General features: G+C 31.5%; 2 protein-coding genes across 2 annotated transcripts; both read left to right on the top strand.

The window, feature by feature from the left end:
- Window positions 1-1,527: 1,527 nt before the first annotated feature.
- LOC108561968 (uncharacterized MFS-type transporter C09D4.1) lies at window positions 1,528-4,495 on the top strand (the record flags this gene model as incomplete). The annotated part of the gene is given in 5 exon segments (XM_017920125.1): window positions 1,528-1,669; window positions 3,197-3,405; window positions 3,463-3,566; window positions 3,623-3,730; window positions 3,790-4,495. Coding segments are annotated over 5 exon segments (837 nt in total), but the record flags the coding sequence as incomplete, so codon positions are not given.
- Window positions 4,496-12,018: 7,523 nt separating this feature from the next.
- Window positions 12,019-12,468, top strand: LOC108561974. Its single transcript, XM_017920133.1, has 3 exons — window positions 12,019-12,119; window positions 12,174-12,294; window positions 12,350-12,468. Exons 1-3 carry the CDS (start codon window positions 12,035-12,037, stop codon window positions 12,435-12,437), a joined length of 294 nt encoding a protein of 97 aa, XP_017775622.1. The 5' UTR covers window positions 12,019-12,034; the 3' UTR covers window positions 12,438-12,468.
- The last annotated feature ends 3,210 nt before the right edge of the window (window positions 12,469-15,678 follow it).

Genomic DNA, 15,678 nt, shown 5'->3' with positions numbered 1-15,678 from the left:
TAACTCGAAACTATTCGAAACCCGAACTATTTGTTCGGGCCCTTAAATCCAGATTAATTTAAATATAATCTTTTGTCAATGTAAATTTTAATGTTACTTACATATATTATGTAATATTTGTTGATTGTAAAAAAGTCTAGATTAACTCGAAATACACCGTTGTTATCATGGAATTAAATAAATTCTTATAACCTAAATACAGATGATGTGTACTTTAGTTTAAATAGGACTATAATTTAAATATAAAAATTCACTTGAAAATATATTTGAAAAATAAATAGAAAATATTTCAACAACATTTACTTACAATCATCATTATGTTCAATAAATTATAGTTAATAGCCACAAACCACTAAAAATATTCTATTTGCAATGATTAAAATATAGATATACAGGGTGGCCCAATTGAACTGCAAAAAATGTTGGAAAACAATTAAATTTTTCGAATTTATTTCAAATTTTCGCGTTTAGCGCGAACTATAGCTCTGAGTTGGTCGCACGCTGCACGAATGTGAACTTGCGGAATCTTCCTCCATTCACGAAGAAGGGCTTTCTTGAACACATTAATACTCTGGTATTTCTTTGTGCTGACCTAGGCCTTTAAAATGCCCCATAATGAGAAATCGAGCGGATTTGCATCTGGTCACCGTGGAGGCAAGTGTGCAGTCTTAATGAAGTGTGGAAAGTTGTCTCTCAACCATTGTTGGTTTTCGTGTGCTTTGTGTGATGGTGCAGAATCTCCTTGAAACGTCCAATCTTTTTAACTGAAATGTTTGGTTGTCCATGGCCTCCCAAACGTTACAGCCTCCCAAACTACCACAAAATGTGGTGCTTGTCCTCTCTTCTAAGTAAATTCGACCATTTTGTTTGTTTACGAATTTCTCAATTGGGAATTTTTTGTCATCAGGCAAGGTATTTGCACGAACGCAGCAAGCGCAACAGTTCATTCGCTCCATCGAGTTTAATTTTTTTTTAACATCGGTGAGATCTTGTCCTTTCTGGAACTTTTTCCTTTGAGTTCGTTTTTTAGTATTTGTTGCATGGTTATATTCGATATGTTCAGCTGAGTAACCATTTGTCTTCCAGTGCCTCGTAGATTTCATTCAATTCGATTCTTAACTTTACGAACCACTTAAGAAAGACGAAAGATTTATTCATATTAAGGTGTTCGAGGACTCTAACAATAGGCACTTTTGGTTTTCCATTCAAATTGGGCTATCCACAATTACGTTTGAATTCCATCACTGATAACTTTTTTCAAAAAAATTTAAATGCTTCCGCAGGCTTGTAAACAATAAAATCAACTATCATTGGTTCGAAAGTTATAGCAGTTTTAAGTTGGTTTCGGTTTAATTATATACAGTTTTATAATAATTAAATTTATTGGAAAGATTATAATTTTTTTTTTTCGAATTTTACCTTCTCACAAAACGTATCTCTGTGTTATAGAACTCTAGCATGAAATTAAGAGTGTAATGAACAAGAACATTTATGAAATTATCAATTTAAAACATTATTTCTTTTCAGCTTGGCGTTGCCATTGGTTTTTTGTTGCCTCCGATGTTGGTGAAGATTGAAACGAGCGTTGAGGAAACCACCAAGGATCTGTACGTGATGTTTATAGCGATGGCCATATTTACAACAGTGCTGCTAATTCTTATTTTGATATGTAAGTATATTTTATATATTACATCACTGAAACAGTAGAACAACCAACACTGATTGCGGATGATGCAACGAATCAATGTACCGTGCATCTGGTTGTGCCGTTTTACAGGAAGGGCGGTAGGAGCGTGCACACAAATCTTTCCGGATTAAATTAACGCTCCCCGTCCTTTTATTTAATTCATTTGCGTTTCCGTTTAATTGCTTCGCCTTTTTTTAACAGACCTCGTTTATTCTGCATCCTTTTTATTTCTGCCGTGTTGTTGTTCGTTCTAATCCCAGTAGGATTAAAGCCGTTTGTTTTGCGCAAATTAAAAACGCTTTTTGAATGCATCGGCTATTAACAAACTGGCATTTTCCTTTTTCTTCCACTTTCTCTTAACAGTTAACTTCGTTATCAGATGTTTGGGAAGCGGCACAACGACGATTATTAAATATATGTAATTAAACGTTGTATTTAGGTAGGAAAGCGTTTGTTCGAGATTAAATTTAATGCGGTAAATGGAAAGGTTTTGCGCGAAAGCACTTCTTGTCATCTACCCCAAAAGGAACATTAATTCCAGACTAACGCAAATTTATCGCGCATTTGTTCTGGCGTGAATTCATTCCACGGTATTCAGGGCTAATATTTCAGTAAGCTCGCTTGTTCGAGTTTCCTCGAATCTTCAAAACCGTTCTAAATTCAGGGAACTGTTTTTGAAATACTTCCCTATAACTTTCAATTATATTGAATAATTATTAAGATTATTCAAAATTATTGAATATTAATTAGTACACAAAATTATATATTTATTATAAGTAAAAAAATATTATTTAATATACAAAAGTTTTATTTTCTCCATCTATGTTAATATCTCATGAATTGTTATTTAAATTCATGTCCATTTGACATGGATATTAATGGGATTGAAAATTTATAATATATATTAGTATCTTATAAACTTTATAAAATACCAATCTTATTCTTTGTAATATAATAAATTCAATAAACATGATTGTACATTTAGTTGCCTATATTACAAATGATTTTTATATAATTTCTGATATTTTTTTAATAACTAAATATGCTAAAATAATTTATTATTCTATATTTATTAATTAATATTAAATTCCATATAATACCAAGATCATGAAACTCTTGATGATAGATAATTTATATAATTTGACACTTCAATCACGATTTTTTTCATAATTAAAAAATATCACTATTTAATTATGCAGAGCAAGTTTATCTTCAGGTGAGCTTCAATTATACTGTGAAATAAAAAAAGGTAGAAAACCATTGCTATAGATAATTATTATATAAAATAGCATCATTAAACTATATAAATTGTGAAATAGATCCTGGCCAAATATTATAACTTGTAATAATAAATAATTATGCATTTAGCGGTTTTATATAAATTGTAGATTATTATCTATTAGTTTTTGTAAATTGGAATGTTAAAATTTTATAAAAGATCATTTTATTCTTTAATGTTTTACATGTGGAACAATATTTTGAATGCTATTTTAATGATGTATTTTACAGTTTTCAAAGACGGACCGCCAACTCCACCGTCATTTGCCCAAGTTCAAACAACTCAAGATGATGGAGAGAGTGAAAGTTTCCTGATTTCCGTAAAGAAGTTAATGATGAATTCATCTTACGTCCTCTTGCTGGCGGCTTACGGAATCAATGTAGGAGTATTCTACGCAATTTCGACTCTTCTCAGTCAAATCATTACACAGCATTACGAGGTGAGAAATTGCATAATGTAACCGAATATTTTCAATATTTTGCCTTTGAAATTTTAGGGAGCTTTGGAGGACGCCGGTAGAATAGGTCTAGTCATTGTCTGTGCCGGAATGGTCGGTTCGGTCGTATGCGGCATCGTTTTGGACAAGTTTCACAAATTCAAGTAATACATACACATACATGTTTTACCACAAATGTTAACCAAATTATTTCTTTTAGAGAAACAACCTTAGTTGTCTATGCATTTTCTCTAGTTGGCATGGTGATTTTTACCTTCACTTTGGACAAAGGGATTGCTGTTGTATACGTTACAGCGGCTTTGTTAGGGTACGGATTAATTTCCTCAATGTTGGCTAATACCATTTCTAAGCGATGCATTGTTTCAGGTTCTTCATGACTGGTTTGCTTCCGGTCGGGTTCGAATTAGCAGCTGAATTGACTTACCCGGAACCGGAAGGAACATCTGCTGGATTACTCAACGCCGGCTCGCAATTGTTCGGCATCATATTCACTATTGTATATTCGGAATTGTTTTACAGTCTTGGAGATGTTTGGTCGAATGTAGTTATGTCCGCGATGCTTCTTTTGGGAACTATTTTGACTGCATGCATACACTCCGATCTAAGGAGGCAGGCTGCTCAGATGTCCGAGAAGAAATAAGGGAAACGCTTATTATATTGATACCGTTCGATGAGGAAGTTAGTTTTTTTTAGCTTATCTACAAAAGGAAAAGAAATATGATACAAAAGCATTCTTCTATTATACTGGTAACGAAGATATGACTGTGAGTTTGACAAATAATAGATTTAAGATTATTTTTATTTTTATTTATTTGATAAAATATATGATATATATTATAAATAAGGAAAAATTCAATGTGCCAAGAAATGACAATACTTCGTACACTATGGTTGATAAAGTAAGATATATATATATATATACAAAATATTTATATGTCGATGGATTAAGTCATATTTTTAGCGTGATTTATTAAGCCCTTATATTTTGGGGATTTATACATACAGTATGTCATCTTCTATCAGACTTTGCAATATGAGTTAATTAATTTAAATTTTTTGTTGGTACGTAATTAAGTATTTTTATTTGAAATATAAATTATAGATTTTTATTCTATAAATAAATTAAAATATAAGAAAGTATTTATTTAGTTCTGATTGAATGCAGATATAAGATTTCATACTACAGTATTGTTACTAAGATAATGGATGAGCACTAGTTAATAATACTTCACGTATTTATTCTATTTATTGTTTATTAATCTAGTCGTTAAATGTTGTTTGTTAAAAGGCTTTTAACAGTTATGTATAGATTACTGTGCGTAGTTAGAGCTTCAATTGTTGAAAGCTTGAATTGTGATGAGAAGATAATAAATAATTAAGGCTCAATAAATGAGCAGCATTGTATTAAAATTGATTTTATTGGTTACAAATAGTTATGGATATATTTTTTGCGATAAATGTTACATGATATATGTAGATGATATAAGTCGTTCAATAAATCAGTTCGAAGATGTTTCCATTGCCTATTTGATCGAAACAATTGTTGAGTTTTTACCACCACTTGCTTCCGCCGCCGCCTCCGTTTCCACCGCCGCCGCCGCTCCATCCTCCTCCGCCGCCTCCTTGCCATCCTCCTCCTCCACCGCCGCCTCCATGACCACCTCCGCCGTTGCCTCCTTGCCAACCACCTCCATTACCACCTCCATGTCCACCTCCGCCGCCTCCTCCTCCGGAAGGTACAATTACTTTAATAATTTTAATGGTTTGGCCTCCTCCTCCACCTCCTTGACCGCCGCCGCCTCCTCCTCCATGGCCACCACCGCCGCCGCCTCCTTGCCAACCACCGCCGCCGCCTCCTGCACTCCATCCGCCGCCACCTCCACTTTTACCTCCTCCGCCACCGTTCCAGCCGCCGCCGCCTCCGCCGCCAGACCATCCACCATTCCCACCTCCTCCTCCTCCTCCGCCGATGAATCCAGCTAAATAATGAAAACAATGAAATCAAATTATCCCAAAAATTAATATCTACTTACCATTAGATGCTGCAATCGAGAAGACCAACATGCAAACAAAAACCTAAACACGTTCCAAAACAAAAATAATAAATTAAATTAAAAATGTCTAGTTGTAGTGTGATCACCGATCACTTGATTACCTTCATATTGAATGTTGGAAGCTGATCTGATGCTCTTGCACTGACTGCGTTCACTATTTATACCGTCTTGCCGTGCACGCAACAGCACCCTTTCCCGTTTCAAATTAATTCTTTTCGCCTTTGCCACATTTTATTACAATAATTATGAATGCAGATCTTTATTATTATGTGTAATATAGTTTTGCAATTAACGGAGAGGAGCGCTCTCGTTTCTAATTCTGCTCCATACTTCGCTGCGAACTCAATATTTCCGCTCGAAGTCGACATTGTCGGGGATATTTCATTTTCATTCTTTAATTATTTCAAATGCAAAATACGTGCGACTGTATAATTTGTGACCGATCGATACATTATTTCAACAGAATTATAATAATTCTTTATTCAATAAGTAACAATTAAAAGTAAGTATTTATTATAGACCAAAAAACATAAAATATAATTCTTATAATTAATTATAAGTGTATGCTTCTTATTGTGACTTATTTATTTAGAAATTTTTAATGGTCCATGTGGATCAAAGATTAACTATTAAAATGTAACATTTCACTATGGTATACAAAATTTTATATTAAATAATTTAATATATTTATATTTCTTCGGTGTTTCAAGTATAGAATTTATAAAAAGCTACGTAATTTCAATTAACTCTTGCAAAAAATAAAGAGAATTTAGTAAGTTTTATTTAATGTGATTGACACATAAATTGGTCTATATTAGTATTCTTATTATAAATATAATGTTTTCTATGAGGTTTAATTTATTTTGAAACAATATCATTAAAAATTGGTAGAACATTTTGGTTGTTATATTTAAAATTGTTGTATTTTGTGTGGTTGATATATATTATCCAAATATCTCTGCAATACCTGTAGACATCGTTATCAGATGGACAAGAATGATGTAGTAATAATAATAATCCAAGACAAGAATCACTACAAATAGTAGGAATGATATTATTGAGTTAAGATCAAAGAGAACGATCTGTTAAGTACATTCTTTATTTTCTTAACCTCAAGTTTAATTTACATAGCAATCCTCACAGTTACTGCATTTGGTGACCAAAAATATGCACTTAGTCCTAATCATTGTATATTTGTATCTTGCCAGATTATTTAGTTATGACACTGATTTGAGAACAAAGAAAGAACATTAATTAATGGTTTTATATTTTATTCAAAATATTTACTGTATTTTCCCAATTTTGGGGTCCGAAATATGAGAAAAAATATACAAAAATGTCTCATTTTGCTTATTTTAATATGTTTACTATACATTCTCCTTTATCATATATTATTGAAATAAGTATTAATATAAATAAAATAATCACATATTTTGAATATGCTTCTTGCTATTTCTTCATATATATTATATTCACATATAAATTGATAACCTTTAAGGAACACACATATTTGTGTTATTTCATGTTTCAAGAACTATTTTTTTTCCTGTCCAAAACAAATAGACCACGCAAATACTGCTTGTTTATCTAATAATATATTGTTTATTTCAAGCAACCGTATAAAAATAAGCATATAAACGATTATTTCTTAAAATATGTTAGTTCATCGATAATTTTCAGTAGAGATGGAATATATATATATATATATATATATATATACTATATGTGTATAGTGAAAGATATTCAAAAATACACATAATATGTGTACACAGGTTTTGAAAATAATGTAGCAGGCGCACTATCCGGGATTTCTCTTCTCCTCTTAACTCGTTATGCGAAACGTCATTTTTATTACAATTTATTTTGCTCGTTAAGCGAAATGCTTAATGCTGTATATAGTTATATGATTTTTGTTAAAGTTTATAATAAATTTTATTATTATATATTATTCAAATAAGTAGTTATATAAATAAAATATTCACACAAAATTAATATGTCTATTCCTATTTCTTTACATATCACATTGATAACATTTAAGGAACACATATTTTGGTATCTGTAATGTTCATTTTCAAGAGCTGACGAGGGTAAAATATGTAAATCTTGCTGGTTTATCTACATTTTGTTGTTGTTTATTTGAAACAACAAGATAATAATCAGCATATATAAACGATAATTTATCTGAAAATATTTTAGTTCACAGTTAATTTTGAGTAGAGATGTTCAAAATATTATTGGTATTTAGTTGCTGCATGGCAGTCGGCCTTTGCGCTATTGCTTTTCAACTTCCAAATCCTAATGCTGGTAAATATAACATCATATAGACTAGTTTATAATCAAACACGAACATTTCTATAGCTAAGGGAACATGTATCATATCTGGTTCTAAAATTACTATGTTGAGTGGAGAAGTTATGCAACCTTATAACAGTTGCAGTCAAATAAGATGCATTTCAGATGGAAGTATGGTTTACGAAAGGTAGGAGCAATAAAATTGAAACTGAATTATATTATGTTATATATGTTTTTTGTAGCTGCGGAGTTGCAATTATCAATGGTGAAAGGTGTCCCGAAGACCCAAGTAAACCTTATCCAAAATGCTGTACTTCTGCTTGTGATTAAAGAGGGCTATTGAAAATTACTTATAGTAAAATTAAAAAAAAATTCATTTTTAATTATAATTTACATTTTTAAATGGAATACAATAACTTCTGTTTTGCATAAAAATATATTGAATAATATAGATTATGTAATTAATTACTTATTTGTTTAATTTATGTATACAGTGGAACCTCGCTTAACTAATTTAATCCGTTCCAAAATTTCCCGATTTGTACTCGTATAGTGAAACACGTTTTCCCCAAATAAACTAATGTAAATTACGCTGTCTGAACACAAGTTTGTAAATTTTGTGATCACAAACAATAAGATGCAACTAGAATGACCACTAACACCAGGAACTGTTTTCCAATTCAGACACGGTGAAGTGAGTTTATATTTGTTTATATTACTAAGCATACATAGTGGTTGGACACAATACAATTGTGTTTTGCAATAACAGCAAACACAAATTATGTTAGCAAAGTATCGTATCCGCTTTAAACAAAGATAACAAAGAAAATCGAAGATAGTTAATATATTCAAAAATACACATAATATGTGTGCACAACTTTTAAAAATGATATAGCTGGACTTCTCATTGTCACTCGTTATGCGAAACGTCCCTCGTTAAGTGAGTCATTCTTCTTAGATTTCTTGAATATAAGTTTCCAAATGAAAGGTTATGATATTGCATTTTGTGTGGTATTCTGTGAGATTAGAATAATTTATATTTAGTCTATTGTAGACCACAGAGCAATGTTTTCTTTTAATAATTATTTGAGTTATTTGGACCCTGAGGAACGGAACACGCTGCTCCGGGCTTCTACTACGCCTGATGCAACAAGCAGTTTACTTCATATCTATGTGACATTGCTTTTTAAACATTTGTAAATTTTAAGTCAAAGCAGCAGACTTTTGGATGTGAAACCGCATCTTAGATTAAAATTAGTCAAGCAAATTATAATAATCAGTTATATCAAAAAAACAATTTCGTCCTTCTCATTGATTATAATGAATATTATTTATGTTATAACTTTTATTTTATTATGAATTTATTTTATTTTTTGTTTATGTACTAAAAAAGAACAAAATAAATATAGTTTGATTGTTTTTAAAGTGGATGCAATTTTTTTTTAACGAGGTGTATTCAGTGTTACGAAAATTGTAAAGGGGTACACAGATGTCGAAAGTTTGGGAAACACTGGTCTAGATCAGTGATTCCCAAAGTGGTCTATATCGACTCCCAGGGGTCTATGACAACCTGCAAGGGGTCTACGTCAGCGAAAAAAAAAAATTGGGGTCCATGAAATGAAAATGGGGGTCCACGATAGTGGATGTCAACATACACTGATAGTACCTATTTACTTACATTATACTATCTTATAATATAAAGACATATACATTATTTATAAAAGTACATGTGAAGTAAAATAAATATTCTATAAGTTTATAAAATCGTGTAAGTTATAGGTTGTAGGCATTCGTTTTGTGGTCGCAATACATTTTAAACTTGTCAAAACCTGCACATAATGATATACCAGTATCATCTTGTTACAAGCATACGCGCAGTCTCAGAGCAAAGATCTTAATAATTATAAAGATGTCCCAATATAAATAATAAATTTACAAAAAATCAATATCAGGTAAGTAGGGGGTCTACCCCAAACCAAAAAATATGGCAAGGGGTCTACGACACAAAAAAGTTTGGGAACCTTTGGTCTAGATAATGGTGTTTTGTCTGATGATGTTAGAATAAGTATCAAAAGTATGAGATATGATAAGTGAAAAATAAAATAAATTTTGAAATTACATTTCGTTTTTAGTTGCCACAATTCTCCCATTATATTCTCCCATTATATTGACTCTAATGGCGTCAATTCAGACGCGAACTAATCTTTAATAAGCATACTAACTGGGAACACTTTAGAGATCTAATATCTGTTTGAAAACAGAGGTACAACTGGAAAGTGCAGTTGAAGATTGAATTACCTCCATACAATCAGTTGCTACGAGTGCTTCACATACTATCCCTACAAGTCAAGTGACTTATAACTGCACAGCGAGTGTTGCCAATCTAATTAAGGAAAAAAAGGAGATTAAGAAAGATCCAGAGCGTAACACCAACGGAAGCAACTAACTATTCCCTATGGAGACCCACTAAACAATTAAAACAACCTAAGCAGACTATAGCACCAATTTGCAAACCAGATGGCATTTGGGCAAGAAGCAATAGGGATAAGGCGGAATTATTCGACGACCACCTCGTTAAGTTCTTCCAACCGTTCCCATCACAACTGCGTGATGACGAAGAGCGCAAAATAACGCGCTTCTTGAAGTCTCCGTTCCAAATGTCGCTTCCAATATCCATTTAAAGTCAGGGAGGTTGAATTGATAATACGGTATGGATGAAATATAAAAAATCGCCAGGTTATGATTTAATTACAGTTCTGAGGCAGATGTCAACTGCTGTCCTGAGGAATGTTACATTTATTTTTAATGCCATCCTAAGACTTTGCATTTTCCCAGTACAGTGGACGGTTGCATAGATTATTCTTATTCCAAAACCTGGAAAACCTGGCGACACTGGCTAATGGAAAACCATGTCATACCTGACCACTAGTTCGGTTTTCGTGAACGTCACGGTACTGTGGAGCAGGTACATCGTGTAGTGGACGAGATTATCAGAAGTATTGAGGAGAGGAGATACTGCTCCTCTGCTTTGCTGGACATATTTCAGGCTTTCGATAGGGTGTGGCATAAGGGGCTGTTATACAAAATTAAGAAGTGCCTTCCCCACCTATATTTTTTCATCTTTAAATCATACTTAACGGGGAGGCACTTTCAGGTCAAACACAATGACGAAATGACTACTCTACGACCGATCAGCCCTGGAGTCCCTCAGGGAAGCGTTTCGGGCCCCTTGCTATATCTCCTTTTCACGGCGGACTTGCCTACATCTCAACAAGTCACTGTGGCTACGTTCGCTGATGACACTGCAATCCTGGCATCGCACACTGATCTAACAACTGCTTCACAAATGCTCCAAGCCAGCCTTATTAACATCGAAAACTGGTTCCAGGAAAAAGAGAGATTCCAGGAACGCTGAGGAAAATTACCAAAGACTTACCAAACCGATTTTAATAATCAATAAATCAATTTTTGCAAGTGCATAAATAATTATCGTATATGTGAAGTAGGGTTGCTGGATCATCTCTTCATTAAGTATTATAGTGTCCTTTTTTTATATATTTTTTTACCACATTCATAAAGCTTGATATCTATGTCAGATGATAGATTGTTTTAATAATAATTTAAAAAAAAATTGCCACAATATTGAAATTATGATTGTCATGAACAATGATAAATACAGAATTTAAACAATTGAAATTATTTTACTTAACTAACAATATGATAATCCCATTAATAATTGCTTTCTGCAACAATGGTAATAAAATAAATAAAAACATAATTATTATAGCTTAATTGTTGTTAATTGATTCATGATTCAAATAATTTGATCAATGACTGTACAATTGTTTACTTCTGTTTTTTTCAAAATATGATAACTATTTTAGAACAAAAAGAAACAACACAAACATTGGTGGTTCCTTTATTTTATTCAAATTTCAAATTTAATTATATGAGATGGAGCTAATGGGAAATAATATTAATATAAAGAAAATATGTTTAATATTCCTTAGTATATATTCTTTTTAAGTTTATAATAAATTTTCTTTTATTATTATATGTCTATTGTGAAGAAATGTTCACATATCAAATTGATAACCTTCAACGAACAAACATTTTGGTATCTGTGATGTTTCATTTTTTCAGAGTTGATCTGACGTGAGTAGTATCTATTTGTTTGTTGTTTATTTGAATTAATCAGATAATAATAAGTATATAAGCGAAAATTAATCTGAAAATATTTTAGTTGATCATAATTTTCAGTAGAGATGTTCAAAATATTATTGGTAGTTAGTTGCTCTTTGGCAGTCGGCCTTTGCGCTGTTGCTAATGAACATCGAAATCCTAATGCTGGTAAATACAATATTACATGCACTAGTTAGTAATCAAACACGCTAATTTCTATAGTTAAGGGCACATGCATCCCGTCTCAATCTAAAATTACTATGTTGAGTGGAGAAACTAGGCAGCCTCCTAACAGTTGCAGTAAAATTATATGCAATTCAGATGGAAGTGTCACTTACGAAAGGTAGGAGCAATAAAATTTAAACTGAATTGTCTATGTTATATAATACTGTTTTTAGATGCGGACTTGCAGTTATCAATGGTAGAAGGTGTCCCGAAGACCCAAGTAAACCTTACCCAGAATGTTGTACTTCAGCTTGTAAATAAAGAGGGCTATTGAAAATTACGTATAATAAAATAAAAATGCATTTTTAATTATGATTTACGTTTTTAAATGGAAAAAACAACAACAATTTTCTTATCAAATTTAAATGCAATACAATCAGATGTTTTGCATAAAAAATATATTGAATCATAGATTAATATTAGGTAATTGAAGTTAGAAAATAATTGCTGTCAAATATACTAGATATTATGTGAAGTATAATTTAAGAGAATTTATGAAATTTTGTTTGAATTCAGATTTTAAATTATCTCTACATTTAATTGACAATTTTCATAATTTCTTCTTGTTTTTTTATTTACTGCATTCCCGATTCCAGACGAAAGGTTATCGGCATAATATTGTTTTTTTTGTGATATTCAGTAGACCAAGGAGGAATGTTTTCTTTAAATAATTATTTGGATTACTTGTCGTAATAATTTTATTTACAATCTATTCTGTATGAACAAAAAGTTAATCTGATTGCAGATGAATTTACTTAAATCTTTCTGTTAAATTGACCGGTTTAAAACATCTAAGCCTATTTTATGGTTGTTAAGTAAATGTATAGTTAGTTCTTTAATGTGTGATTTAATATGCTAGTAAACAATTTATGTCTATTCATGATCACGGTGCTCTGAAAATATTTCTGATGTATTTTGATCAAAATCTTTGAATAATTTATTCTCCAGTCATATTTATATATGCACGATATTTACCCGATATTTCTCAGCAGTCCTTTGGTTTTCCTGGGACTGGTATAAAACAAACAAGGTTCAGGTTTATAGTGTTAAGACATTTTGCTTTTGAATTCTTCCATATTCAACTCTTTTTTTTCAAGGCAATGAAAAAAAGGGTAATTCAAGATTATTCTGATAAATATAAGTATAAATGACCGACGCTCCCAGATTTTTTTAGTACATCATTATAGTTGACCAAAGATGTTCAAAAGGCACTCTGCCTTTGCGGTAGTTATTATCCTTATCCTGATAAATATGAAATTATATAATAGAGTTAATGATTAAAACATTATTATTTGTGTCCAGGTACATGCTATTCAAATAGATTTCAAATTTCTTTAGTGCATGGTGAAGAAATTAGTACTCATGTAGATTGCTCTAAAATAATATGTAATGACAATGGATCAATCTCTTATGAAAAGTAAGAACATAAAATTAAAAATAACTTTCCTTTATTATATTTATTTTTAGCTGTATATCGTTTGGTTCCAAAAGGTATCCCAAAAAATTATATAAACCATTCTCAGACTGTTGTAATTATCATTGTTAACAACAAAGAGTCTTAAAGATATTGAATATTAAAGAAACATAGCATTTATGATATGATAATTTTCGTTTTTAAATAACCCAACATAACCCCAACAAATTCCTTTGTTTAAATATCCAAAAATTCAAGTAAGGAATATGATAATCCCATTTATAATTGCATTCTGCAAGAATAGAAAATATATTAATATATATTTTAAAACTAATTATTTATTGTTTTTATAACCGTCGCAGGTTATCAATGAATTAGACAGAGAGAGATGTGAGAGGCAGATAGGAGTGAGCAAGGGAACTGCCATGGGATAGCTCAGAGTAAGGAGCCTGGACTAGATGGTTCATCCCAGAAATATTTCCCTGGATTTCCAGAAAACACAGCGACACAACATTCCATCTGAGCCAAGCGCTTTCCGGACACAGGTGCTTCAGCAAGTACCTGCACTTGATAGCAAGGAAGCAGGTATTGCGAAAAAGACGATAGCCCAGAACACACGTTTTTTTGTTACTGCAGATGGGCAACGATGAAGCACGAGGCGGAATCAAATCTCGGAGAAGTGCTGGAACCGGATATGTTCATTGGCAAGATGCTGAAGAGTCAAAAGAAGTGGGGCATCATGACGCAAAATGACGCACCGATGATTGAGAGAGAAAGTGATAGTGTACACACGTAGAAGAAGCGTAGAGCTTGCTCATACAATCTGCATTGTGAAAACACCGGCCCTGGATGCTGGAGAGAGGTTCTCACAGTATTACGACTCCACCCGTGGTCGCTATGTAAAAAAGGTTATAATGAATTGATGATAATATTTAAAGTAAAATATAGGAAATTGACCAATAAATGTGTTAAAACATAAATAAAAATATAATTTACATATCCTGTTGTATTGGGTTGGCTGGAAAGATCATGTCGATTTTCGCTAAATACAATTGATGAAGATTATATATATCAGAATTGTTAAATACAATTAATTTATATACATATTTTGAAAGGTGTAATCTCAAGAGTCTTTAGATAAAAGTTTAGTTCTGATAAAAGGACTGTGCGGAAATAATATGTTTAGAGCGGGATATTTCAGCCTTCAAATTCTACAAGTAATAATGATTAAATCAAATAAAAAATATATATCATTGTATAAAAGTTTCGATTTTTAATTTTCGTAAAAAAATGAACTTTGCGGATTTTTTTTTAAGAATTATTTTACTATTATTATATATAAATTTAAAAACAACTAATTAAATGCAGGCTAGCAGGATTTACGAAAACATTTAAAATTTCAGGCATTTAGGAAATACTTTTGTTCATTCGTTGACTTTTTCAAAAAAAATATTGACCCTTACTGCTTTGCTATTACTTAAATATAACATGATTATGTAGTTTTTTGGATTGTTTATTTTAGAGTGCTTTTGAATTATATATTTATAATATAAGAATACCTCGTAAAAGGCAGATTCACTATAGTCCGGTTTCAAGATTTCAAAACAAACTACGTGTTAATGAAGCGGTTTCCAACCTTTATGCTACTACGCCTCCCCGAAATTTTTCTTTCCGCACCTCCCTTATCTTTTATTGTTTTAATAGATTAAATAATATAGACACGTTTTATTTATTTGAAGATATTATGGTATAAAAATTAATTTATTAAACAAATTTGGCGCCTCCTGTGGCAATAGTCCGCGCCTCCCAGGTTGGAAACCGCTGTGTTAAGGGACAAAATAAAAATAAATTTAAAAAAAAATAGTATAGGTAATAATTTTTGTATACTTTGATGATCGCTTTCCGTGTATACAGTCTAGTCAGTTTTGTGCAGTTTATTTTTTTCGCGGTTATAAAATACTCGATTAGTCCGGTTTCAAACAGCCTCAGAATTGTTTTTTTTTTAAATTAAATAACTGATAAAATTGTTTAATATTACGAAATATAAAAAATAATGATTGATAATATATATTATTCAAATAGCAACCA

The sequence above is a fragment of the Nicrophorus vespilloides genome, unplaced genomic scaffold, assembly GCF_001412225.1.
Source record: "Nicrophorus vespilloides isolate i.1.1-1 unplaced genomic scaffold, Nicve_v1.0, whole genome shotgun sequence".
NCBI classification, from domain to species: Eukaryota; Metazoa; Arthropoda; class Insecta; order Coleoptera; family Silphidae; genus Nicrophorus; species Nicrophorus vespilloides.
This window is presented reverse-complemented; position numbering and strand designations above follow the sequence as displayed.

Excerpts from the sequence above, each read along its gene's own strand:
- LOC108561974 (XM_017920133.1), top strand. The coding sequence starts at position 12,035 with ATGTTCAAAATATTATTGGTAGTTAGTTGCTCTTTGGCAGTCGGCCTT. Across the intron at positions 12,120-12,173 it reads ACATCGAAATCCTAATGCTG|TTAAGGGCACATGCATCCCG; the intron begins GTAAATACAATA and ends TAATTTCTATAG. Across the intron at positions 12,295-12,349 it reads GGAAGTGTCACTTACGAAAG|ATGCGGACTTGCAGTTATCA; the intron begins GTAGGAGCAATA and ends TACTGTTTTTAG.